Source organism: Musa acuminata, chromosome BXJ3-1 (genome assembly GCF_036884655.1).
Source record: "Musa acuminata AAA Group cultivar baxijiao chromosome BXJ3-1, Cavendish_Baxijiao_AAA, whole genome shotgun sequence".
NCBI lineage: Eukaryota > Viridiplantae > Streptophyta > Magnoliopsida > Zingiberales > Musaceae > Musa > Musa acuminata.
In genome coordinates this window covers 19,240,922-19,267,500 of record NC_088349.1, presented here as the reverse complement: position 1 = coordinate 19,267,500, position 26,579 = coordinate 19,240,922, and the positions used below count along the sequence as shown (strand labels likewise).

Here is a 26,579-nt window from a genome sequence, read left to right as displayed (position 1 = left end):
CAAGAAGGTATAAAGAGAGGTTGTTTTCGAGAGTCAAATACCGGTCTTCTATATCATAAAAGTAAAAAATCATATGGTTGTACAAAAGGCCTACCTCGCATACAAAAATTATGATTTAAAAAAATAGGACGTCTTGATGCATGATTGATTATAAGGGATTATTTTATTATAAATAAAAAAATTCTTTTTTATCAACATTTTTCACGTTTTATTCCTCCTACCTACCTTTTACACCCCCAGTTCTTTCCTTTAAGACCATTTCATCATGATTCATACCTCCATGGCAACAAGTCAATAATTTAGAGCGACCCAAACAGACCCAATTTATGCTTTGGTACAATTTTAACGAAAGAAGATGATCTACCACAAGTTCCTGAATGTTGATCTTAAAATACTTGCATGTAACTCTCCTTACATGATAATAATTGATTGAAGTTTGATATTTCTCCATGCTACTATGTTTAGATCCAACACTAGGAAAGAACTTGGCTTATTTAATAGCCATCATAAATTGCCTCCAGTCAGGACCTTGTGATTCCTATTCTGAAGGAATTCATCCTAAGCATGTTGTTCTTCATCTTTCCTTTCTCTTCTGTGGCACAGCACCGTTAGATATTTTATTGCAGCCATGCGGGATGCAGATTCCTATTCCTTTGAAATCAGAATACAACAGCACAATTTGATGAAGGTCTAATTCAGCGGCATGTTGTCACACAATCCAACGAAACAATTACTCTTAGTAGATCGTACACAGACATGAAGAGATGAATTGAATGCAGCATCAGGAAGCAATGATGTTTTGATGTTATGGATTCGTCTGTATGTAATATCTCCACTGTTCTAAATATAAAAGTCATTCTAACTTGCTGACATGAAGAAGTATGGAAAGATCACTTGGGTGACTTTCTTCAATGTGGAGGAAGTATACTTTCTTATTACTTCTCCTCGCTCGCTCTCTCTCTCTCTCTCTCTCTCTCTTTTTCTGATAACAACATCCAATCCTGTTTCTTTTGATTGGTACAAAATAGAAAAAAGGTGATGTTTACATCCATGTCAATGGTGGCCGAAGCTCCGAGGTCTCAATCAGATGGAGAGTGCAGGAAGATCTTCTGCTAGACTTGTTGAACACATGATGGGATCAATCAGTACGCAAAGTCTGATTGGGTTTATGGTGTACTCAAACAGCAACTACTTTTTCTCTCTCTTGTGCCTTCCATATGTAATGGAGTGAACCGTGGTATCGCCCGCAGCTTCGTAAAGAAAGGTATCAAAACAATGGTGGTAATTTGTCCAAGTCCAAAAGGTAGACCATGGATTAAAAGATTGGACATCTTTAGAGGAGATGAAGTGGTGTCTCTTCCACCCTCTTTTAGAGGCCAAGCTGAGGGTTCATCTGCCTCCATGGCTGGCACACTGTGGTACAGCTATTTGGACGGAGGAGAGCCACCTCTTTTTTCTTCAGTGGTCAAAGGGACTTCTTGTAACCCTCCTTTTTCAGGCTGTTAGAAGCTAATACAATATGCAGTCCCAGATTTTTTTGTACTTTTACCTTCTTATCAGTCGAAAGTTTCTCCCAAAGCTTAAAAAAGGTTTCAGACATGATTGGATTCCCCTGAAATCTATTCACCTGGCCATGTTAAATCATAAAAAACTTCTCTTCTGAAAAGATTACACCAGAAAGTACATGTATCATCACAGGCCCAAGAAGAATTTAGGTCATAAACCACTCCTATAAAACTGGCTTTTTTGCAGAATCTAAGCTGGTTTGCAAGAATAGCATCTCCAATTTGTTTACTCTTATCATGTGGGATTCATGTAGGGAGGGAGCATCACCATGAAAGTTCTCCATTCGGACTGAGAAACATGAATTTTGTGGTTTCCGACTCGTGTAATCCTTCAAAAAGCTTGGATTGTTCTCTTGTGGTCTTGAAGTTCACACTTGTGTCAACCTCATCACATGAAAACGTCCACTTCTAGTGGTATCCATATCCAAAGCGGATGAGCACTGACTGTGTGTGTGCGCGCGCCTGTAATTAGCACTTAGGAAGAAGATATGATGCTTGGGGAGAGATTTGCACTAGGATAGACTATGAAAAATATGTAGAAGAGATGAGTCTTGCATTTGTATTCGAGTTCATCTCCTTGATTGTGATTGCACGCACGCATTATCTGTGAGGTTTGACTGGGAGATCAACAGAACCTTTCTTTTGCCGAGGTGACAGTGATGCTTCCATGATTTAGAATTTCCCCTATATTCTTATTTTCTCGGTGATAGATCTACTACGACATAATGTTCTTAATTGCCCCTTTCAATATTTATGCAATACAATGACCCAAGATTTAGAGTTAATACTTCCAATTCAAAGAACAAAACATACGCACAGGTATTGTTGTTCAGATTTAACAGGATGAGTAAAGGTCAGGCTCAAGCAGTGATACCAAATCCAAGATAATTTGACCTTCTAAACTCTGGCTCTCACATTCACAAATGAGCAACCAAGGTCGAAGTCGGTTCAAATTTAAATGGAGCCAAGTTCTTCTTCATGTTCCTCTCTTGCATGAATAATCCCAAGCACTGGTCATTAATATTCTGCTATTCTTATATATATGCATGCAAGATTAACTGGCCATTCCACCAGTTTCCACCTCAACATACAATTGGAAGAATATCATAAGAGGTTACTATTTATTTGACGTTGGATGGCAACATTGTGTCTCAGTATTACAAGAAAATTTGCAACACTGCTGAAAACGAGAAAATTCAAAGAGCATGCCAATTCCATAAATGCTCTTGTTATGACAACCTCAGTAAACATATATCGAAAGTCGTTTAAACCTTACCTTCTAGGTGTATAAAGGACAGCACAATCCTTCCAAGCAGTCCAATAAACATTGTGGGTCTTCACCAGATTCATTATCTACTCAGTTGTTAATAAATCCACACTTCAGAGGACCTGGCTCTCCAAAATAATGCATTTTTTCAGTGAACTATTTATTCATTCTTCAGCTTAAGGAACTTCTTTATCACCCCCATCATCTCACTTCCAGGAAACCTTCCCAAACAACCCCTTGCAGCTGCAATCTCACTGAATTGGCACACTGAATCTCCACTGAAAACTTTAAGCCTGCTGTTTGCTTCCTCTGGCAGTTCTACGTCATCATTTTTTAGATCTTCCCCAGACTTCACTGAAGGAAGTGGGAAAGCCTCGAGTGACACTTGCATCAAGTTTGACTCCCCCACAGCACTAACAAAGTCCCTTAACTGGCACAAAGCAAATGGAACAGGTTCGAAGCTATGATCACCATACTCTACTGGTGTGGAATGATCACCAGTGACACACAAGTAATATTTGTACTTGCCAGATTTTTCTGCCTGCCAGAGGAGTCTAGTCAGCTGACCGATGGCTCGATCGACGGCTTCCAAAGCCCTAACTTTCAAAATGCTTGCCTTATCATGACCAGCATCATCTATAGCCTGCCACGATAACAAGAATACATGAAATGAATTGTTAATTATATGCACCAAATGCAACTATTGTTCCATTGGTAAAACCATCACTGGACGATGTGGCCAGTACTAGCAGGAGGGATAAATTTGGGTCCCAAGAAGTGGGGGAATTTCCCAGTGATTTCAGGCCATTGGTGCTTTCAGGGTGTGTAGGTGTGACTGCATGGATGCATGTTTGTCCTCTGTCTGCTAGGTTTTTAAGTTTTTCCTTCTTTTTTTATTTGGATAGGTAGGTGGGTGATTGAGAGTGGAGAACGCTCCATCCAGAATTTAGATTTCTCACAAAATTTATTTGTATCACTCCGGCATAGCTGTATAACATTTCTCTAGAAGTAGAGATTTGCTATCAAGGGTCAGACTTTTAGGGATGAAAAAAAAATCTCAAGGTAATACTGCATAAATAAGTTATGTATATGACTGAACGACATGTTTAACCAGCTAAATCTAGCATGTTGTACAATTTGTTGGTTGACTTTTTCTTCGAAGCATTAAAATGAGACTTGACATCATACCCCTTTTAAAACATAGCCATTTTTAGTACTGAAGAGTTGCATCTAAGCAAAAGCATAACTTTTAATCTATATATTGCCACATACTCTCAGAATATGAGCAATGCACAAAAACATATTATGTCTTGTTGATAGACAAGTGGATCATCAACATAGTGTTTCAATGATAAAGCATTGTTCGTATCCTACTCCAAGTGGAAGGCAAACCATATACCTTGACATGAAGAAATCCAAAATCATATCCTTGGGATAGGCCCGGCTTATGTTCATCCTCTCCTGGCACAAAAATGCATGGGGATGGCTGTAGTGGAGCAGAAAGTGCCTTTGCTATTGCTGTAGCCTTGGAAGTTAGAAGTGTTCGATAATCTCCAGTAGCTCCTGGTGCTTCAAGAATGTCAACTCCCAATGATAAACCCAATCCTGCTATAATCTTGGTGGGAGCTACCATGCACGGTGATAGTCCATGCTGCTTCTCGAATTGAGGAACCTGGTAGACACTAATATATGAGATTTTGGGTACAAATATTCAAAAGGCAATTACTTAATTTTTGAAAATGCAAGCTTAAATGCCAAGTGGGATCATTCAATTAGCTTAGGCCAAAATCTAAGTATCACCCTAGAAAAAATTGATGAGAAGAATTTTTCTTTTTCATTATAGAATAAGTAACATCAAATGGTCCTGCTTTGAAAGTAAAGTATTATGAAAGTTGTATAGTATCAGTTGATTGATAGACGAATATTAAATATATCCAGTCCTTAATCATTAGTTTCCCAATGTCCAGGTTGAGCTTGGTACCAAAATAAAGCAGTGATTTAAAAAGCGCTAGACGCCAAAAGGCGCTAAGGTCCAAAAATGCCCGAGGCGCTAGGCGCTCGCCCAGGCGTTTGCCCGAGCGAAGCGAGACACTAAAATATAAAAATATATAATATAATTAATAATAATTAACAATATTGAAAATTAATAATTTTAAATAAACCTAACAATATTAACAGTATACAGTATACTGTTAACAGTATACAGAAGGAGAAGAAGAAAGAGTGTAAGAGGGTGCTGACTGAGAAAAGAGGAAGCAGCAGCGACAGCGGAAGTGTAAGGAGGCAGCGGAAGCGGGAGCAGGAGTGTAAGGAGGCAACAGCAGCGGGAGTGTAAGGAGGCAACGGCAGCGGGAGCGGGAATGTAAGGAGGCAGCGGCAACGGGAGTGTAAGGAGGCAGCGGCAGCGGTAGTGGGAGTGTAAGGAGGTAGCGACAGCGGGAGTGTAAGGAGGCAGCGGGAGCGGGAGTGTAAGGAGGCAGTGGCAGCGGGAGTGTAAGTGGCGACAACGGCAGCGACAAGCAGCGACAGCGACAGTGGCGAGCAGCCGCAGCAGGAGCAGGAGCAGGAGCGGGAGCGGCGAGCAACGACAGCGACAGCGGTTGCGAGCAACGACAGCCGCAGCGGCAACGAGCAGGGTTAGGGTTGGGCAGCGACAGTTGATATCGGTTTTAGTTAGTTCGATTGAACCAACTAACCACCGGAGACCGAACCAGACCTAAAATCCTGGTTCGGTCACTTGGTTTAACCCAGGGGCTCGCCCGAAGCGCCCAACGCCTGGGCTCGGGCGAGCGCCCAAGCGGCGCCTCTTTGAAGCGCACCGCTTGGAAGTTTAGCGAGGCGCTCGAGCCTCGCCTCGCCTCGCCCGAGCGCCTAGGAAAATTTGTTCAGATAGAAAATGTCACAATAGACAAGGATGAACTGATACCAGAAGCACTAACGAAGCAGCTTAGATAAAAACGAAAAGTAACTCACCACCAAGTTTAAAATCGCAATGGGATACAGAAAGTTCACCACCCAACGGAAATTAAACAATGATACAGAACTAGAAAATAAAAGACTCACCACTCAAGGACGCATCCAAGAGATACAGAGTTTAAGGGGTTCTCTAAGAGCTTCTGCCCAGATATCATCAGTTTCTAAAAATCCTTTCTAAATCCTAAACACCAAAATAAATACTAGTGCATGAAACAACCCTTCATGCATAGGGAATTTCGAAATTAAGTGTTTACAGCTACTAACCAACTATTTTAATGCACTCATTGGTAATGAAGAAATGTTCACAGCTGCCAACCAACTCCTTTAATGCATTCCTTTGTCTTGAAGAAAAGCACCTTGAAACAGCTTTAACTTTGTGTAGAGAATATGCTGATGAGCTGTCATATTTGAGTGTGCTGAGATAAAGATTATGAGGCATCATTATTGACTGAAAAAGATACTAGATCATAATCAAGGCTCATATAATCAGATTGTAGTAAATTAGACACTCCCGTGTCAATCTCCCCCGGTTGAATGAGACTTGTCCTCAAGTATTCGTTTGATTCATCAACATGATTATAAAAAGGACTCAAATCAGCCATATTAAATGTTGGGGATACTCCGTAATCTTCAGGTAGCTCTATCTCATAAGCATTTCTGCCAATTCTCTTAAGCACCTTGAATGGACCATCAGCCTTTGGTTTCAATTTTCCAAATTTGCCCGGTGGAAACCTCTCCTTCCTTAGATGAATCCAGACCAAATCACCTGCATTAAACTCCACATGTTTTCTGTGTTTGTTGGCAGCATGCATGTACCTCTCATTTTGCTTCTCAATGGTTGCTTTCACACCCTCATGCAGCTTCTTTATCTGCTTAGCTCTTTCATCAGCATCTCCACTAAATTGCTTTGTTGTAGAATGAGGGATTAAGTCCAAAGGACTAGCAGGATTAGCACCATAAACAACCTCAAAAGGACTCTTACCGATACTATGATGCATAAAACGATTGTAGGCAAACTCAATTTGTGGAAGAATGACATCTCATTGCTTAATATTCTTGCCAACATAGCTTCTAAGCAAATTTCCCAAGCTTCGGTTTGTTACCTCAGTTTGCCCATCGGTTTGTGGATGATGCGAGCTGCTGAAATTCAAAGAAGTACCCAGCTTCCTCCAAAGAGTTCTCCAAAAATGACTAACAAATTTTGAATCTCGATCAGACACCATAGTTCTTGGAATACCATGCAATTTAACAATCTCCTTAAAATATAAATCAGCAATATGAGATGCATCATTTGATTTATTGCATGGAACAAAGTGAGACATTTTTGAAAATCTGTCAACAACAACCATGATAGAATCCTTGTTCCTTTGAGTTCTTGGCAGTCCCAAAATGAAATCAAGACTCACATCCTCCCAGGGAGCATTTAGGCACTGGCAATGGAGTGTACAAACCAGAATTTTGAGTTCTTGTTTTTGCCAAATGACACACTCGACATTGTTTTACATGTCTTTCCACATCTCTAAACATCTTAGGCCAATAGAAGTTTGATTGAATAAGAGCTAAAGTTTTATCTCTACCGAAATGTCCACCCAAAACACCACCATGAGCTTCAGCCAGAATTACTTGTCTCAAAGAACAAGTTGGAACACATAAAGCATTAGCTCGAAAAAGAAAACCATCAAAGATCGAAAATTGTTGAAAGGAACCTGATTTGCAATTCTGCCATATTGAGCCGAAATCCACATCATTCTCATAGAGATCTTTGAACGTCTCAAATCCAACAACTTTGACTTCCATTGCTGATAATAAAGAATGCTTTCTGCTCAATGCATCAGCAACCACATTTTGAACACCAGATTTGTGCTTAATTGTAAAGTTATAAGATTGTAAAAACTCCACCCAAGCTGCATGCCTCTTGTTTAGCTTGTATTGGTGATTTATGAACTTTAATGCTTCATGATCTGAATATAGCACAAATGGCTTGGCAAGAAGGTACTGACTCCAATGAGATAAAGCTCGATATATGGCATAGAACTCCTTATCATAGGTAGAGTATTTTCTTTTTGTATCATTCAGCTTTTCACTAAAAAATGTAATCGGCTTTTTGTCTTGACTCAAAACAGCACCAATTCCCACATTAGATGCATCACATTCAATCTCAAACACATTGTCAAAATTTGGTAGAACTAAGATAGGAGCTTCGGTCACCTTTCTTTTTAAAAGCTCAAAAGCATCATTAGCCTCATTAGTCCATTTGAATTTATCACATTTCAGACATTCGGTAATTGGAGCGACAATAGAGCTGAAACTCTTGATGAATCTTCTATAAAAAGATGTTAAGCCATGGAAACTCCTCACATCATGTAATGAAGCAGGTGTTGGCCAATTGAGAATAGCTTCAACCTTACTTTGATCCATCATGATTCCATCTTTTGAAACAACATACCCCAAAAACACCATACTAGAAGTAAAGAAATCACATTTCTTTAGATTAACATAAAGTTTTTGCTGCCTCAAAATAAGAAAGACCTCTTTCAGATGACTCATATGCTCCTCTTCACTTTTGCTGTACACCAATATATCGTCAAAATAAACTACAACAAATATTCCAATGCATGGCTTAAGTATGTGATTCATAAATCTCATGAATGTGCTAGGAGCATTAGATAGTCCAAATGGCATAACCAACCATTCATATAAGCCTTCTCTAGTTTTAAACGCTGTTTTCCACTCATCTCCGGGCCTCATTCTTATTTGGTGATAGCCACTCCTCAAATCAATTTTAGAGAAAATATAAGCACCACACAATTGATCAAGTAAATCATCTAACCTTGGAATAGGAAAGCGATAGTCTACTGTGATTTTGTTGATGGTTCGACTGTCCACGCACATTCTCCAAGAACCATCTTTCTTAGGCACCAACAAGGCTGGAACTGCACAAGGACTCATGCTCTCCCGAATTAACCCCTTTTTCACTAATTCATCAACTTGCCTTTAAAGTTCTTCATGTTCTTTAGGACTCATTCTGTACGCAGCCTTATTAGGTAGAACAGCCCCCGGAATAAGATCAATGTGATGTTGAATGTCTCTCAAAGGTGAAAGGCCATGTGGAATCTCTTCCGGTATAACATCTTGAAATTCTTCTAGGATTGGTTGCATGATTTTCGGTGTCTCCTTATGTTGTTCGTTCTCCTCTACTACCATTAGGGCCAAAACATGACCGCCCTTGTCCAATTCATATCTGCATTCTCTATAAGAAATAAAAGCACTAACTTCCTTCTTTGGCGCACTGATTTCGGAAGGTTATAATGGAGCTAAGATAATCTTCTTTTCATTCACTTTAAAAGAATAAGTATGTTTATAACCATCATACAACACTCTTCTATCATAATGCCAAGGTCTTCCCAATAGTAAATGACAAGCATCCATAGGGGCAACATCACACCACACTTTATCTTTATAATACTTGCCAATAGAAAATGAAACTAAACATCTTTTAGTTACCTTGATGTCATTTCCTTTTTGCAACCAACATAATTGGTATGGATGTGGATGAGGGATCGTATCCAACTTCAGCTTCTGCACCATCTCCAAAGAAACCACATTCTCAAAACTGCCACTGTCGATGATCACCAAGCACACCTTGCCAAGAGAAGTGCATTTAGTGTGAAACACATTTTTTCTCACCCAACTTTCATCGTCGGCCACATATGACACTTGTAAACTACGTTGCAATACAATAGACAAACCATGATCAGCATAAGTAATCTCTTCCTCATCATCATCGTATTTTGGTTCGTCGTCAGCTTCATCTTCGCCTCCATCACTATGATCTTCAACCAAAGTTACAATCCTCCTATTTGGACAATCCGAAGCAATATGCCCAAAACCATGACATTTGAAGCATTTTCGGCCACTTGGGGTAGAAGAATTAGGTGTTTTTTTGTTGCCAGCAGACTCTTCACCCTTTTCTTGCACCTTCGATATCACCTTGCTTTGGACAGTAGGCTTGGAACTTCCTCCTTTTGTGTAGCCTTCTTTTAAGCCATACCGAAAACTCTTTTCAAACTTCTGTTGCTTTTCAACTTTTAATGTCAGCTTGCTCACATCATTTAAAGACCAATATGGCTGTAACTGAACAACTTTAGCAATCTCATACTTCAGACCTCCTAAGTATCTTGCAATTGTTTGCTCTTCCGGTTCCACAAGCTCTCCTTTTAACATCAAATTATCAAATTCTGCAGTGTACTCCTCCACACTAAGATCTTTTTGCTTGAAATCATGTATTTTGAGAAAGATCTCTTGTCTATAATTATCAGGTAAATATTTTCTCTTTAGCTCCCTTTTCATTTTCTCCCATGTAACGATCTTACTCTTCCCCTCACGTTCTCTTTGTTTCTTCAGATTTTCCCACCAAAAACATGCATTCCGCCTGAGTTTGAGTGCCACAAGTTTGACCTTCTTTTGTTCTGGTGGTTCATGAAAATCGAAAATACTTTCTACTGTATTAAGCCAATCGATAAAGTCATCAACATTTATTTTCCCTTCAAATTCTAGAATATCAAATCTGGGATTATATTTATTCTGCCACTCGTCTTGGACTTCATTTCTTCTCCGACATCTTCTTGACTCCCTTGGAAGATGAGGTGTTTCATCATCAGAAGTAAACTGTCGAGCGTCATTTTTATGCTGGTTGTGTCTACTTTGAAGTTCGTCGATTATTTCATTTTTTTTCTTGTAGGCTACGCAGCAATTTTTGTAGCTGCAGCCTCAACGACTCAGCGTCATCTCCATGGTCGCTACCTTCACCAACTACATCTTTTCCATTCCGCCTTGCCATGATCTCTAGCCTTTAGCTCTGATACCAAACTAATACCGGGGAGGGTAAAAATGCAGAATGGATTTCCAAATAACACCGATGGAAAATTTGTTCAGATAGAAAATGTCACAGTAGACAAGGAAGAACTGATACCAGAAGCACTAACGAAGCAGCTTAGATAAAAACGAAAAGTAGCTCACCACCAAGTTTAAAATCGCAATGGGATACAGAAAGTTCACCACCCAACGGAAATTAAACAAGGATACAGAACTAGAAAATAAAAGACTCACCACTCAAGGACGCATCCAAGAGATACAGAGTTTAAGGGGTTCTCTAAGAGCTTCTGCCCAGATATCATCAGTTTCTAAAAATCCTTTCTAAGTCCTAAACACAAAAATAAATACTAGTGCATGAAACAACCCTTCATGCATAGGGAATTTCGAAATTAAGTGTTTACAGCTACTAACCAACTATTTTAATGCACTCATTGGTAATGAAGAAATGTTCACAGCTGCCAACCAACTCCTTTAATGCATTCCTTTGTCTTGAAGAAAAGCACCTTGAAACAGCTTTAACTTTGTGCAGAGAATATGCTGATGAGCTGTCATATTTAAGTGTGCTGAGATAAAGATTATGAGGCATCATTATTGACTGAAAAAGATACTAGATCATAATCAAGGCTCATATAATCAGATTGTAGTAAATTAGACACTCCCGTGTCAGACAGCGGGAGTGTAAGGAGGCAGCGGCAGCGGGAGCGGGAGTGTAAGGAGGCAGCGGCAGCGGGAGTGTAAGGAGGCAGTGGCAGCGGGAGTGTAAGTGGCGACAACGGCAGCGACGAGCAACGACAGCGACAGCGGCAGTGGCGAGCAGCCGCAGCAGGAGCAGGAGCGGGAGCGGGAGCGGCGAGCGACAACAACTACAGCGGTTGCGAGCAGCGACAGCCGCAGCGGCAACGAGCAGGGTTAGGGTTGGGCAGCGACAGTTGATATCGGTTTTAGTTAGTTCGATTGAACCAACTAACCACCGGAGACCGAACCAGACCTAAAATCCTGGTTCAGTCGCTTGGTTTAACCTAGGGGCTCGCCCGAAGCGCCCAACGCCTGGGCTCGGGCGAGCGCCCAAGCGGCGCCTCTTTGAAGCGCACCGCCTGGAAGTTTAGCGAGGCGCTCGAGCCTCGCCTCGCCTCGCCCGAGCGCCTAGGCGAGCGCCCAAGCACCTTTTTAAATCACTGAAATAAAGGGTAATTTGGATCAAGGTCTGCCGTACCGAACCGTACCGCCCGGTACGGGCGATACGTACCGGTCCGACAAGTTGTCGGTACGCGGACCGCTTGTTACCGGTCCGAGTGCACTGTAGCACTGTAGCAGTGCTACAGTCTCGGCACACCTGGGTGTACCGCTCGGTACACCTGGGTGTACCGCTCAGTATACCGTACCGTACCGGTACCGAGCCCAGGTCGAAATACCGGTACGGTACGGTATTGCGAATTATGATTTGGATACCCTAGCATCCAATTTAGATCTTCCAAGAAAAAAAATCATTGTTTCCCTAGTAAACTTCACAGAAGTCAACTTGTTTTAGGGTACATCACAACTCTCTGTAACCTAAAAAGAATTAATATTATTAATATCTAAAAACCAAGGAAGAATGCTAGGTTCTAGATTAACGAATACAGTTATAAGGTCAATTTTCTAATGTGTCACAGGACAAAGGTTTAGATTCTTAAACATTCTGAATTAATGAAAAAGAATATAAGTTATTGACCAAGTTCATGACATAAATTTTAGCAGTCAATATAGCAAAATACTAAAGTTACTTTCTTTTCTCTTAATCGACCTTTGATACTTGGATATAGACAACCAAAAAAACATTCTCTGATGAGTTCATTATGTTTCAAGGCTGAAAAGAAATGGGCACAACATATTCAAGATATTTAGAGAACATCCAGCACCAAATTAATTGGTTGCAGCAAAAAAATCAATCAAGCTAAATAAGGGTAACACAACACTAATAAAAAAAAAGAACTAAACTTAAAAGTGGTTTAGATTGACCTCAATTCGAATTCCACAACCTCGCAAAAGTACAATATTTGCAATATTCTTCCCTTCAGCTGCACGTTTTGCATTCAAAGGGTGGGCTACCAGAATTTTAGACATTTCTATTGACAGTTCATTGACAACAGCTGCAGTATTTTTTGCTTCTTCTGTATCATCCAAGGCCTCTGCCTTCAGAAGTAAGCGATTGTCTTTTAATGGGTCAGTTCCAGAAATATTGCCACTTAACTTTGGCCCTTTCACAACAACCCCGCATCTGTGCTCAGTGGCATACCTGATAGAATAAGAAATCACTACTAGCATTGTTAGTCGACAGAAAAATTCATCTCCAAGTTCCCTCTAATAATATCTTTTTATCGTTTAATTACGATTTTGGCAGAATCAGTGAAGAACTGAAATGAAGAAATTAATAAGCTTCCTAAAAGTGATTTTTTACTTACTGGTGCAGAACAGCAATGGATAAAGTTCAAGATATATACTGAATTGATAATGCGGCTAACTATAATTCACCTAATAATCTTACCTTAAATAGGGATAATTAAATAAATAATTGGCCAAGTTACTAGAGAACTTATATATAAGTATGTTTCACTATAATATTTGGCATAATGCTTATCAACAAAGCTATCTGATGAAATAAATAAACCCAGTTGTTCAGTCAAAATAAGACATGCCAGTGACACTCGTGGAAAATGAAAAATAAGCCTCAATATCACTATAACAAATGCATTAAATCTTACTATCAAGAGGACCAATGCAGACAAAGTTTCTTCTAAGAGATCCTGACTAAAGCACTCGGACAACTATGCAGACAAAGTTCCTTCAAAGAGCAGTGTTTAACTAACTAGAGATCCTGACTAAGCAATTGAACAACTATCAAATTGGTAATTTCCTTGTTTCATAAATCAGAATCGACTGCACCTGACTCTAACATCATATTCTGGAAAAGATGGAAGCTTCATTCTATCCAAAGCAGCACAAAGAATAGGACCCTCTTCCTCAAAATGCCGATCAGCCCGCCTGCTGGTCACAATTCCACTTTTCTCATCCAAAGTAGCAAAATTTGACTGGAGTTGTTAAAAAAAGAGTTATAAGGTGAAAGAAAAGTTAACAAACATGATACTAATGTAACATATAGATTGTATGCATATTCTTGCATCCCTCTGCACAAGTATGTAAATATGTACATAACATGAATGTGTATATGGCATTCAAGAAATATGAAGGGTTTCACAATAAAGGGGTGCAACGAAATGCCACATCTTAGCACTGATCGTTGTTCTTGAATGTAAAACTGAAACCTCGATGAGCCTAACACCCTCTTTTTGACCGTAGAATCCAGAGTTTTCAACCTTGGGCCCCATGAGTTTTTGGTTGCTTCCTAGACACGAACATTGTACATTCCTGATTCCCCCCATTGAACTTGCTCCTCAAGTAATGAAACATTAAGAAAATGTCTTAGCAGAACAGAACAAGGTTCAATGGCAGGAAAGGATCCATGAAGCTAGCCCCAAATAGTCAGTATACAATATAGCTGGTTGTTGATAGAACTGAAGCTAAAACAATCTGCCTTGAAGCATCAGGCTTTCAAACAAGCAACCTTCTGAATTGAATTATTTAAAATAATTAGGTACATCATGTGATGAATATTGCAAGATGTCTGAAGAGCTAGAGTCCTGAGATACAATTTCATGCATACTCCAAGCTAGAGGGACAGATTGTTTTTTGTTTAGTGATGACAATTTAACAACTAACAAGAATACCATTGAGATACATGGCCTATCCTGAAAATCGTTCATATATTTGAGTTAAACGGAATAAGAGAAGCACCATACTTCAAGATGAATCATGATATCTGCAAAGGCAGCACAACACCAGAAAATAAAATATCATCATAGTGCCATTGGATTAAGCTTATTTAACACGATAATACTTATAAGGGGCAGTACGTACCCTTTAACACACAAACTGGGTTGTGAATAAATCTTTACAGATCTTGTTGCATCTTGACCACTCATAAACATGCTTTTATATTTTTACAACCAAACCAGTTCCATTATCAAACCATTCTGAGATTATGGTTTTAACCAGGTTATGGAGACGATGTTAGGACCAGAATGGTCTTCAGCACTTACCATAAATCTTCAGGGGCACAGAGGGGGGAGGGGAAGATTTAATATTTTTACATATAAATATTAGATCAAATTATGTAACTATACACACAAAGTACATGCTTCTTTCACAAGTGCATAAATATGTGCACATATACAACGTGAGGTAATTATCACTTTAAATCTTATCATATATCTAATTAGAACATGAGGCATTATATCTGACTGTGCAGAAATGATTCTTTGAAACTTGGATGGATTACAAGACATATTATTACCTTGAAAGCAATGTCTCCAGGTGACATGGCCAGTCCAGCACCCATTGACTCAAATGCCCCTCGACCACGGTAATAGATCCTTGGATCATAGCCCAATATAGAAAGGTGTGCAGTGTCACTCCCACAACCCAAACCTGCTTCAACAGGGTCCATGAGACCATTAACACCAGCTGAAGCTATTGCATCCAAGTTGGGAATATTCGCCACTTGAAGGGGAGTCTTGTAGTTAAACCGAGGGAGACATACATCTCCTATCCCATCAATCAATATAAATGCCACTCTTCTCTTAGCAGTCCTGTCCATACTCATATAAGTTGTTTCCTTGTAGTGTTCTTGTTGTACTTTTGGAGTAAAAGAAATGGTGATGATAAGAGGAAGATCACAAAATGGTGCTGAGTGTTCAAATCAACTGAAAAAGAACCCAAGCAAACAAATTCCTGCAATAGAAGAACACAATTATTTTTCATATTTTTTTATACTTAATTTTTTATACTTAATGTGAGTAAGAGAAAGCATAAGTATATAATAATATGCATCAACAGGGTAGTCGAAAGTGTTAGACGCTAGAAAGCACTAAGGTGCCAAAATACTCGAGGCACTAGGCGCTTGCTTGAGCGAAACGAGATGCTCTTAAATATTAAAATATAAAAAATATATATCATGATTGATAAATACGATCACTAAAATAAAAATGGAACATCGAAATTATATTCATTTGAAGTACCAAATTACATTGTCCAATTCCAATAATAAAAATGGCAAAACAAAACATGGTTATCAATGATCACAAAACAAGATTGTACTTCCATGTAGGATCCTTCTTTCAGTTTCTTATTGATGATTCATGAAGCACTACTTACAAGAGCCATGATTCAAGATTCTAAAACTGTAGTGACAATCCAAAACACTAGGAAATAGTAATGAGCCAATGACAGATTCAGTTGTTTACAAAATTCAAAGACTACACTAAAAAAATTCATAGAAGGAGGAGGATGCAGAGGGGGATATTGGGGTATGGGGAGGGAGGTTGCTGTCAATTGGGATGGAAGCAAGGAGCTATCCGAGGAGGAGAAGGGAGGAGGAGGAGAAGGAGGAGAGGGGATTGTCAGGGTATGAGAGCTGGGTTGCCGTCAGTTGGAGGGGAGCAGGAAGGAGGAGGAAGGGCGGCTGTCGGATTCGAGGAAGGTCGGGGGGTTGCACCGAAGGAGGGATCAGAGAACGAGGCAATCCGGATTCGGGCGGCACTGTGTGGAGGAGGAGGAGGAGACGACCGCAGCGAAGGAGGAGGGAAAGAGGTGCTGTGGGGTCCGGGGAGGGGGAGGGTGCAACAGCGAGGGTGAGAGAGGGTTACCGAGGACGAGGTGGAAGGGGAAGACACTGGCGGCCGGAGTAAGAGGGGGGAGGAAGTCGGAGTTCGGTTGGCGGTGTGGTGGAGGAGGCGGCGGCTGCAGCGGAGAAGGAGGGAAAGGGGTGTTATCGGGGACCGGGGAGGGGGAGGGTGCGACGCCGGTCTAGAAAACTCTAGGGCTGCGGCGTAAAGGCCGGGGCATTGTGGTGATCGAACCAGATCAATGAACTCCACGCACTGAGGCTCGACCCGAGCCACATGCGGCTCAGGCGGGCGCCTGGCCCCTAGACGACCACGGTGCATCAATCAGTCCCTCGGACAAAAAAGCCGGGAGTCTTAAGTTATCTTTGTAGAAAACGAGGTGAAGGGCAAAATAAGATCAAACAAGAAAAAGATCACCAAGCAATTTCATGATTAGAAGTTATATTCGATAGTTTTTGTGTTAATGAAGGGCTACACAATGAATCGAGATACTATGCACATATCAACCATACACAAATTGACAACTCTGATGAATGAAAAATTTCACAATCCTACAGCTCAAGACGATGTCCTAACCGGTCTTTGTAAATCGTTAGCAGTCATCAAACAACAGTACGTGAGAACATTCCCAAAATCACAAAGAGGTCTTTCCACACAGAAACCACCACATGCTCACTCGGATTCACATACATATAATAAACAAGAAATAAAAATCTCTGTATCCCCTGTTTTCTGTTTCTTTTCGAAGTGGAGATTTCAGAGTTAATAAGCATCAAAGTGAAAACTTAGAAGCTATTGATCATGAATACAAACGAGAGAAAACACACCTCTGACCTTCTATCCCCATGGATCACTGAGTTAGGAAGTGGATCAACCTTAGAAACCTCGAATTCTTTGCGAGTAAGATAGCTTCAAGCTTTTGTCTTTCTTCAACGAGAAATTAATCAAATTGGTATGATGGAATCTGCTCTGTCGTCAAATGTCATTTTGATTCCTACGCCACCCATATTCGAACACCGACGGCACGATCAAGAGAAAAGAAATTTGGGTGGGAAGTACATCATATGATCCCACGTCTCCCTACATAAATCCTAAAGCAAATAAGTGGTCTAGATATGGAATAGATCTTTATTTTCAATTATTAAAGGTTAATTATAGATTATTTCATGTTGTAAGTTATCTTTAGTATTTAACCTGTCTACTAACATCGTTAACGGAAGGATAGGATAACTTCTATTAAAAGTTTTGCTATCCTCTCTTCGACTTCTTTCTTCCCCTCCTACTTTACTATCCTCCAGACAACCTACCCAACGGTAGCGTCGGTATCCTTCACTATCCTCTAGACAACCTACCCAACGGTGATGTCGGTGGACTACAGCCGCCTCTCTCTACGGAATTCTGCATTGGCCTCTCTCCGTTGTTATCGCTGTGTCGTCGGCACTGTCAGACTACGTCTCCTCCCAGCCCAATCATCAAACTCCGATGTCGCGACACCTACGAATGTCTTTTTGTCGGAGCTAGAGCATGTCGCACATCAGATATCCATTTTCAATATCTCGAGCCTCCCATTCTTGCCCCTCGAGAGAAAGCGTTCCGCCCATCTCCTAAATTTCGTCTTCGTATTGTCCCCCTTCTCCATGGCTTTGCCTGCTCTCCTCGTATGAGTATGCCAAGATGACCAACCCAAAAAAGAACGATGAATTCCCATCGGCCATCGCTTCTTCATCATCAGCTCATGACAACAGAGATCATTGTATGCCAAGCTGCACACTCAAAAACCGTGCCCCAATCTGCATAAGCTCATGACAATAGAGATTATCCAAAGCACCTAGAAGGCACTGGGGGAGAGAGAGAGGTTATGATTTAAATTGGTCTCAGCTTTGGTAAAAAACCACTCATGTTACTACTGTAAGCATAAAAACTATAATATGCTATACTAAATGCAGAAATAATCTTTTATGTTAGGATTGAAATCAAATATTTAGATCTGATTTAACGAAACATACCTTTTGATGTTATCCCAAATAGATCTCTGTTTGATCTGGAAAAGCACCATCTTTAGATCTTAAATCACTGTCAATCTGCAAAGAGGAATTAGATCCTTCTCCTCTCTTCCTATCTTTTCATAGGACCACTTAGATTGATGGTTTAGGGAGAAGAGTTAAGAGAGATACTGTCATCCCTCAACTATAACCTCTGTGAGATGTCTTCTTATTACTTTTCTGTATTCAGTCCCTAGAGGTTCTGTCTATATATAGGCGAGAGCAGAGGATCTAGAATGAGTTATTAGGAGAGTTCCTCCCATCAAAGTTATCTCCTAAGAAATCATACTTTAAGTGGACTTCTTTTCTATTGGCCAATATATTTTATCAGAATCCAATTAGTTATATTATATATATCTTATACAACTATAAAAAACTACAAAATCTAACATTCTCCCACTTGGCCCATAATTGATAAGATAGAAAAATGAGATATTCAAAATCAAAATAAACAAAACAAAAATTATTTGAAAATAATTTTACCTAATTGGATTCCAAAGAATTTTAAAAAGTATTTTATATATGGCTATGAATTTTAAAATAAGCTAATAAGTCTAATAAACATAATATATTATATTAAGTCCAACTATCAATACGAGTTATAACGGTTGTATATCATCAATGTCATACTTCCTTCTATGTTCCACAACATTGTTAGTCATTCCTAATATAGTCCATAATGACCTCTGTAATTTATCTTGTCAAGACAATACTGTTATTACATTCATCTATAATATGCATAAATATAAATGTAAACAGAATAGTAGAAACAAATAACTTTAATTAAGTAAGAAGAATATCAATAATAACATCAACATAAATATATATCATCAAATCTTTTATGACTTGCTCACAAGCCCCATTCTAAGAACATATTCTTTAAATATTTTACACTATAAGGTTTTTGTCAATAGATCAACAATCATCATAGTGGTGCTTATTGAATCTCAGATTTTGATGATGAAACCAATTGATAGTGTTTATGATTTAATCTGCATTTTGAGTGAAGCTAAATGCTTTGATCAGGGAGAGACAATTAAAGTAGGAAGAATCATGTTGGGCTAGAAAAAAACGGTTAGAACCCTTGCATATTCTAAACTTGGGGTTGATCTCTTTAGGGGATCGGCCTCCTTGGAACTCTATAGGGGTTCCTCCCTCCAAGTTGCTGCTCAAAGGCTGTAGAAAAGATTCATCTATTGCTTATCAAAAGAGAAGGAATACATGGCTAGTTATAGGGCTTCTAAACCCTAACTCCTAATAGGACTCCTACTTAAGACTCTTACTTCTAACCAACTCTTAATAGGACTCCTAGTCAAGACTCCTATTCCCTTACAACTCATAATTCTTCTCTAAGAAAACACCTCCTAACAGAATGTCCCTCTCAATTAGGACTCTCCTATAGCTAGAGTCCTAACAGTTTTACATGGATGTCCCTCTCAATTAGGACTCTCCTAGCTAGAGTCCTAACAGTTTTACATGAATGTCCCTCTCAATTAGGACTCTCCAAGCTAGAGTTCTAACAGACCCGCCCTCTTCAAATCAGCCTTGTCCTCGAGGCTGATGATTCATGAATTCTGAGAATTTGATCTTCAAGTCGTTATAGTTCTCCCAAGTGGCATCTTCTATTGGTAGGTTCGCCCACTGTATTAGAACTTCATTAGTGGGTCGTCGTCGTTGAGTCACAATCCGTCGATCAATAATGGCACTTCGCTGGGTTTGGAGTTCTCTTTGGGTAGTCATATTTGGTGGGTGGCTTTGGACTGTCTCTAAGCACCTATTTACAACTGTCTCGCCGTCGATTTGTGGGTGATATGCCATACTCCTTTTCAATTTAGTACCTTGCATATAGAATAACTTGGTCCAAAATCTACTCGTGAAGATGCAAGTAGAATTTATCATAAGCACAATGCGTCCCTTATAGTGTAATTCTTTTGAGTCCCAATTGTAATGAGCCACGAAGCTTGGTGCTTCCTCCAATTTTTTTATAATCTTACTAGTCTCTGAATCTTCCTACCATTCCATCTTAATATCCTTAAGAAAGTTGCTGGTCGGAAGTGAAATGGCCGAAACTTCAGCTTGCTCGGGTAGCTGCGAAATCGCATCTGCAAGAACATTCTCTTTCCCCTTTTTGTAAGTTATTTCATAATCAAATCTAAAAAATTTTGTTACCCATTTTTGTTGCTCAGGGGATGATATCTTTCGCTCCAAAAAGTACTCGAGGCTTTTATGGTCTGTTTTAATTTGAAATCGTCGACCAATCAAGTAGGGTCTCCACCTCGTTGCTGTGCGCACAATGGCAAGCATCTCCTTATCATATGTTGACTTATTTTGATGGGAGGGAGATAATGCCTTGCTAGTGTATGTGAGTGGTTGACCATCTTGCATGAGAATGGCTCCAATTCCGACTCCAGATGCGTCGGCCTCAATAATGAAAGGTCGGTTGAAATCTGGTAGTGTTAGCACCGGTGTCGTCGTCATGGCTGTCTTAAGTTTGTCGAAGGCAGCGGAGACTCTGTCCGACCATTGGAAGACATCTTTTTTTAGTAAGGAAGTAACTGGTGCACTAATCTCTCCATAGTTTTCCACGAACTTGCAGTAGTAGCCTGTTAAACCCAGAAAGCCATGTAGCAATTTTATGTTCCTCGGGGTCAGCCAGTTTTGCATTGCTCCAATTTTGAAGGGGTCTACTGCCACACCTTCCTCTGATATGATATGCCCAAGATATTCCACCTTCTTTTGAAGAAAGCAAAAATTCATAGTGGTTGTTGTGTGTTCAAAAGGTGGTTTTCGGTATGTCTTCTTCGCATACTCGTATTTGATGATACCCGGATCGAAGGTCCAGCTTTGTGAAGATTTGTGCTCCCTTAGCAACTCATCTACTACTAGAATATGGTATTTATCCTTGATGGTTATGCCATTGAGAGCTCGGTAATTAACACATAATCGCCATATTCCATCCTTCTTTCGTATGAGGAGCACCGGTGGAGAGTAGGGGCTGCAACATGGCCGAATAACTCCTGTTTTGAGCATCTCATTTACAATCCTTTCTATTTCATCCTTCTGGAGATGTAAATACTGATATGGCTGAGCATTTGCTGGAGATTTGCCTGGAAGAATCGTTATACAATGATCATGCCGACGGGTAAGAGGTAGGTTGCGCGGTTCGTCAAATATATCTGAAAATTCAGCAAGCAAAGGAAGTAGATTTGTATCTTCAAATTTTGTTGGCTCTCCCTTAGTTTGCTGCTCAAGTTGTACCAAAAAGCTGCTGCATGCTTTATGCAAAACCTTCTCCATTTGTTGTGTGCAAATCGTCGTTACGTCGCCCTCACGTTTCCCGTGCAGTATCACCTGTTTCTCCTTACTGTAAAATTTTATAATTAGTTGCATAAAATTCCAAGAAATATCACCTAATGTCATCAACCATTTAATTCTGAGTATGGCCTCATGATCATCAAGAGGGAGGAGGAAGAAATCTGCAATTATCTCTTGGTCCTGCAGCAATAGTTTCACTTGCGGGCACCTATGATCACACTTCAAAATCCGTCCGTTGGCGACCTTAGTGACAAACCTACTACAATTCTCAATAGGGAAGTTCATATGGACAGCAATCTTACTGTTTAGGAAGTTATTAGTGTTGCCCGTGTCGATGAGAACAGTGATCAGTTGTTGTTTGAGAAGGCCTCCAACTTTCATCGTTTGCAGGTTTGAGTAGCCAACTAGTGTATGTACCGTAACTTCGGTCGGTTGTGGCTTTTCTTCTGCATCTTCTTCTTCATATTCAAGGCTCTCTTTTGGATATTCAATGACCTCTTCTTCTATCGGTTCAATCATAAGAAGTCCCCCTTTACTACAGCGATGCTCACGGCTCCACGGCTCGTCACAATGCCAACATAACCCCTTCGCATATCGCTCCCGAAGCTCTTCTCTTGTTAAACTCTTTGGTGTAGGGACTTGGTCGATAGTAGGGGGGGCTAAGGGCTTCAATATTACTGGTTGAGGAGTGACCCTAGTCCTCCGAGATTCATGGTTCAATTGCTCCTCTTGATGTCGTGCGAAAGAGATGGCTGCCATAAGCGTATACGGTTGTCGCGCTTTAACTTCTCCTCGGATCTCCGGCTTTAAACCCTCAATAAAGGTCCTCAATAGCTGTTTTTGAGACCAATCATGAGTTTGATTAGATAACCTTTCAAACTTGGTTTGGTACTCCTGAATGGTGGAGGTTTATCGGATCTTTGCTGGTTGTCCGTCAATATTCTCGTAATCGATTGGTCTGAAGCGAATCAGCAGTTCTTCTTTGAATTATCACCATGAAAGGACTCTATAAGTATGTTCAAATCAGTCAAACCACTGTATAGCATCCCCTTCAAGATGTATAGCTGCAATTTTCACCATAGATACATCCGCGGTTTTGTGGTACCGAAAATATCGCTCCGCGCGCGAAATCCAACCAATCGGGTCTCCTTCTTCCCATCTAGGGAAATCCACTCTCATGCATGGATAGTTGGGGTTGGTCATAGAGCTTCCCCTCTCTTGGAAGTCATATCTTTGGGCTTGGTGTGATTCGGCAAAGCTCTCTCCTTGATGTGATTTCTTCGGGCTTAGTGGTCGGCCCAATCTGAGTTCGGTAAAGAGCGTTCGAATCTTATCCTCCATTCACGCCTCCAAGGCTTCGAATTTAGCATTGATTACCTCCTTAGATGCCATAGTATATGCCTCCAAATCTATGATGTTAAGATCTCTCTTTTGTTGTTAGGTTAAAGGCATGTATAGGTTGAGAGAAGTGATGGTCAAAAGGGTTGGTGGATCGGTGGATGTAGGCTATGATTTAGGCTTGTTTTGTGACAGTTTTGGGTGCAGTTTGAGGGTGTGGTTTAGTGAAGTTTTAGGGCTATGGATGAAAGTTTTGGATCTATGGTAGATGGCAGCAAAGGTTTGATAGAAATCAGTGGAAGTTGCAGCAAGTATGTGCTATCTTGTAAGAGTAGAATTGTCGTCGAAGAAACAATGGTTTCTCGATGTAATTTCTACCAAAAACTTAAGAGAATTGAGGAGGAAATTGATAGCAAAATTATATATTATATGACAGCATGGATGTCTAATTTAATCAAGAGAATTTCGGCAGTATAACAGCAAGAAAATTGGTGCAAGTTGCGATAGCAGAATTGTCGTCGAAAAATTTCAATGGGTTACGATGAAAATTTGCAGCAACACAAAATCATTTTTAGAGATGAATTCCTTAATATATCAATCTTAGATGGAAGCCAAGATGATTTATGAAGTGTATAAGAAATTTCATTCAAAAAAGATTGCAAATAGATGGGTTAAGGCAACAATATGTCGCTGAAATTTTCTGCAGCACAGATTTTTAAGTATAGCAGATTGGACGTAAAAGATCAGTAGTTTATATTGAGAATTTTTTGATGAAACCAAAGGGAAATCCATTGTTAGGAAGTGTCAAAGATGTCATAAAAATTTTGTAGAAATTTGGATAGAAAAATCACAGTAGCAAGATCAAACAGATGGTGCTATGCGGCTTGAATTCTGCAATTCAAGTGCAGCAGATTAGACATAAAAGATTAGTAGTTTATATTGAGAATTTTTTGATGAAACCAAAGGGAAATCCACTGTTAGGAAGTGTCAAAGATGTCATAAAAATTTCGTAGAAATTTGGATAGAAAAAGCACAGTAGCAAGATCAAACAGATGGTGCTATGCGGCTGGAATTCTGTAATGTATCTTTCGTCGTAGAGATGAAAACTTTGTGACGAAAAGTTTATGCAGCAATATAGGAACAAATTTTTTTTTTTGGATTTTCGAATAAGGATAACTAAATTGCAGCAGCAGTAAGGTAGGAAACCAGAACCTGTTGCAATTCACGGGGAGATCAAAGGATGATCCGCGGTGGTGGAGATGACGACAGAATTTGGTGACGATCTTTTAAGCAATTGTGGGAATTGCTTTGAGCGGTTGTGGAGGGTTGATGGATGGCTGTGGAAGGGCAGTGAGATGCCAAGAACGCTGCTCTGATACCAGGTGTTAGAACCATTGCAGATTCTAAACTTGGGGTTGATCTCTTTAGGGGATCGGCCTCCTTGGAACTCTATAGGGGTTCCTCCCTCCAAGTTGCTGCTCAAAGGCTGCAGAAAAGATTCATCTATTGCTTATCAAAAGAGAAGGAATATATGGCTATTTATAGGGCTTCTAAACCCTAACTCCTAATAGGACTCCTACTTAAGACTCTTACTTCTAACCAACTCCTAATATGACTCCTAGTCAAGACTCCTAGTCAAGACTCCTATTCCCTTACAACTCCTAATTCTTCTCTAAGAAAACACCTCCTAATAGAATGTCCCTCTCAATTAGGACTCTCCTAGCTAGAGTCCTAATAGTTTTACATGGATGTCCCTCTCAATTAGGACTCTCCTAGCTAGAGTCCTAACAGTTTTACATGAATGTCCCTCTCAATTAGGACTCTCCAAGCTAGAGTCCTAACAAAAACATGTCAAAAGATTGGACGTCGAGCCAAAGGATCGGTCGACGTATCAACAGAAGGCTTCGGGCCATGAGTTCGGGCATCAGGCCAAGAAGAGCGGATAGTATGCCAAGGAAATCAGAGTTGCAGAGGTTAACTAGCCGATTGGGCAATAGGCCACAAGAGAGGATGATGCACCGAAGAATCAAACGAGGCGTCGATGAACCAATAACCCAAGCCTTTTAGATTAATGGATCTCTATCCAATAATCTCTTATGGGCTTTTATTGGATCTTATCCATGAGATCCAATAATTTAAGGGCTTATTGGATATTGAATAAGATAGGAGCTCCAGCAGATATCTCATATCTAAACCTCTACTCATCGTAACACTTACCATATGTGTGTGACCCTCTAGGCCTAATATCGAGCTGGCTATGAGTCATACCTGTCAGAACTCCTTCTGGCTTAGTGAATTATTATCTCCATAATAATTCACTTGACTCATCGACTACGGATGTACTAGGCCACTACGCCACAATCCCCAAACGATACAAGGGAATCCAATCCATTTGACCTGTCTATCATTATTTACCATATACCTATAGTCCCTCATCCATCTAATATCCCAGAGACTGTATACCGGGTATAGTGTGCTAGTCATAGGTGTCCAGCAAGCCAATCACGTGAGTGATGGCACGTGTGACTTGATACAGAATCTTTTTGCTTATTATATTTTGGCGTATATCACTTTATAACTATTGCATATATACATATATATATTGTGATGTCCTTGGATTTATGTAATGAGAATCGGATCGTGATGAGATCACGATAATGAGATCGATTCACCTTTAAACACATATCATAAATAATCCCGATCATAGGTTACTCGAGAGGGACATCGTGATAACCGGACATACTAGTGTGTTGTATACCCGTCCATATGATGGATGCAGCTGGTCTCATAGCTGCTCGTGTAGGGACACTAGGGATACAATACAGGTGCTCATTAGAGAATGAGTTCACTGATTGATCCGCTTACAAAATGCTGGATGGTTGATGATGCCTAATTGTCAAACAGCGATTCCGTAGTCCTAGTGGTGTATCTGGTCCTTAGACTTGAGACACCAAGGATGTCTTGTATGAGTGCTCCACTCTTTGATACTAGACTTATAGGTTTGGTTGTCCCAGATCTAGTACAACTAGTCATTGAGAGTGGTAGTCGACCTTACGAGGGCTATTGAGTATCGATAGAGGATCATCCACTCTCGGCATCATGAAAGGAATATCCCATGTGTTCTTGCTCAAACAAATCCCTGGCTAGGGTCATTCGGGTTGAGAGAGAAAGAGTTCTCCGGGAGAATCCGATTAGAGTGAGACTCGAGTAGAAACCGTATGGGTCTGACAGCACCATGCTCGATATACGGTCTCTAGGATATTAGATGGATGAGGGACTATAGGTACACGGTAACTGAGGACAGACTGTTAGGATCAAGAGCACTAAGAGGGAAGGGGGGTGAATTAGTGCAGCGGAAATCTTTCTATGATAAAAAAAAACGTTCGAACGATACAAACGATTTCGGTGTGAAAGCCGATTCTAAGATTACTTTAACTTAAGATTAAGCGAGATGACGTTAAAGTCAATCTATGAAGGCAGT

General features: G+C 40.2%; 1 protein-coding gene across 1 annotated transcript; it reads right to left on the bottom strand.

The window, feature by feature from the left end:
- Positions 1-2,667: 2,667 nt before the first annotated feature.
- On the bottom strand, positions 2,668-16,666 carry LOC135629411 (uncharacterized). The gene is made up of 6 exons (XM_065136721.1): positions 16,425-16,666; positions 15,074-15,510; positions 13,606-13,751; positions 12,682-12,958; positions 4,232-4,504; positions 2,668-3,475 (listed from the first exon to the last, which is right to left on the bottom strand). Exons 2-6 carry the CDS (start codon positions 15,380-15,382, stop codon positions 2,993-2,995), a joined length of 1,488 nt encoding a protein of 495 aa, XP_064992793.1. The 5' UTR covers positions 15,383-15,510; positions 16,425-16,666; the 3' UTR covers positions 2,668-2,992.
- Between the last annotated feature and the right edge of the window lie 9,913 nt (positions 16,667-26,579).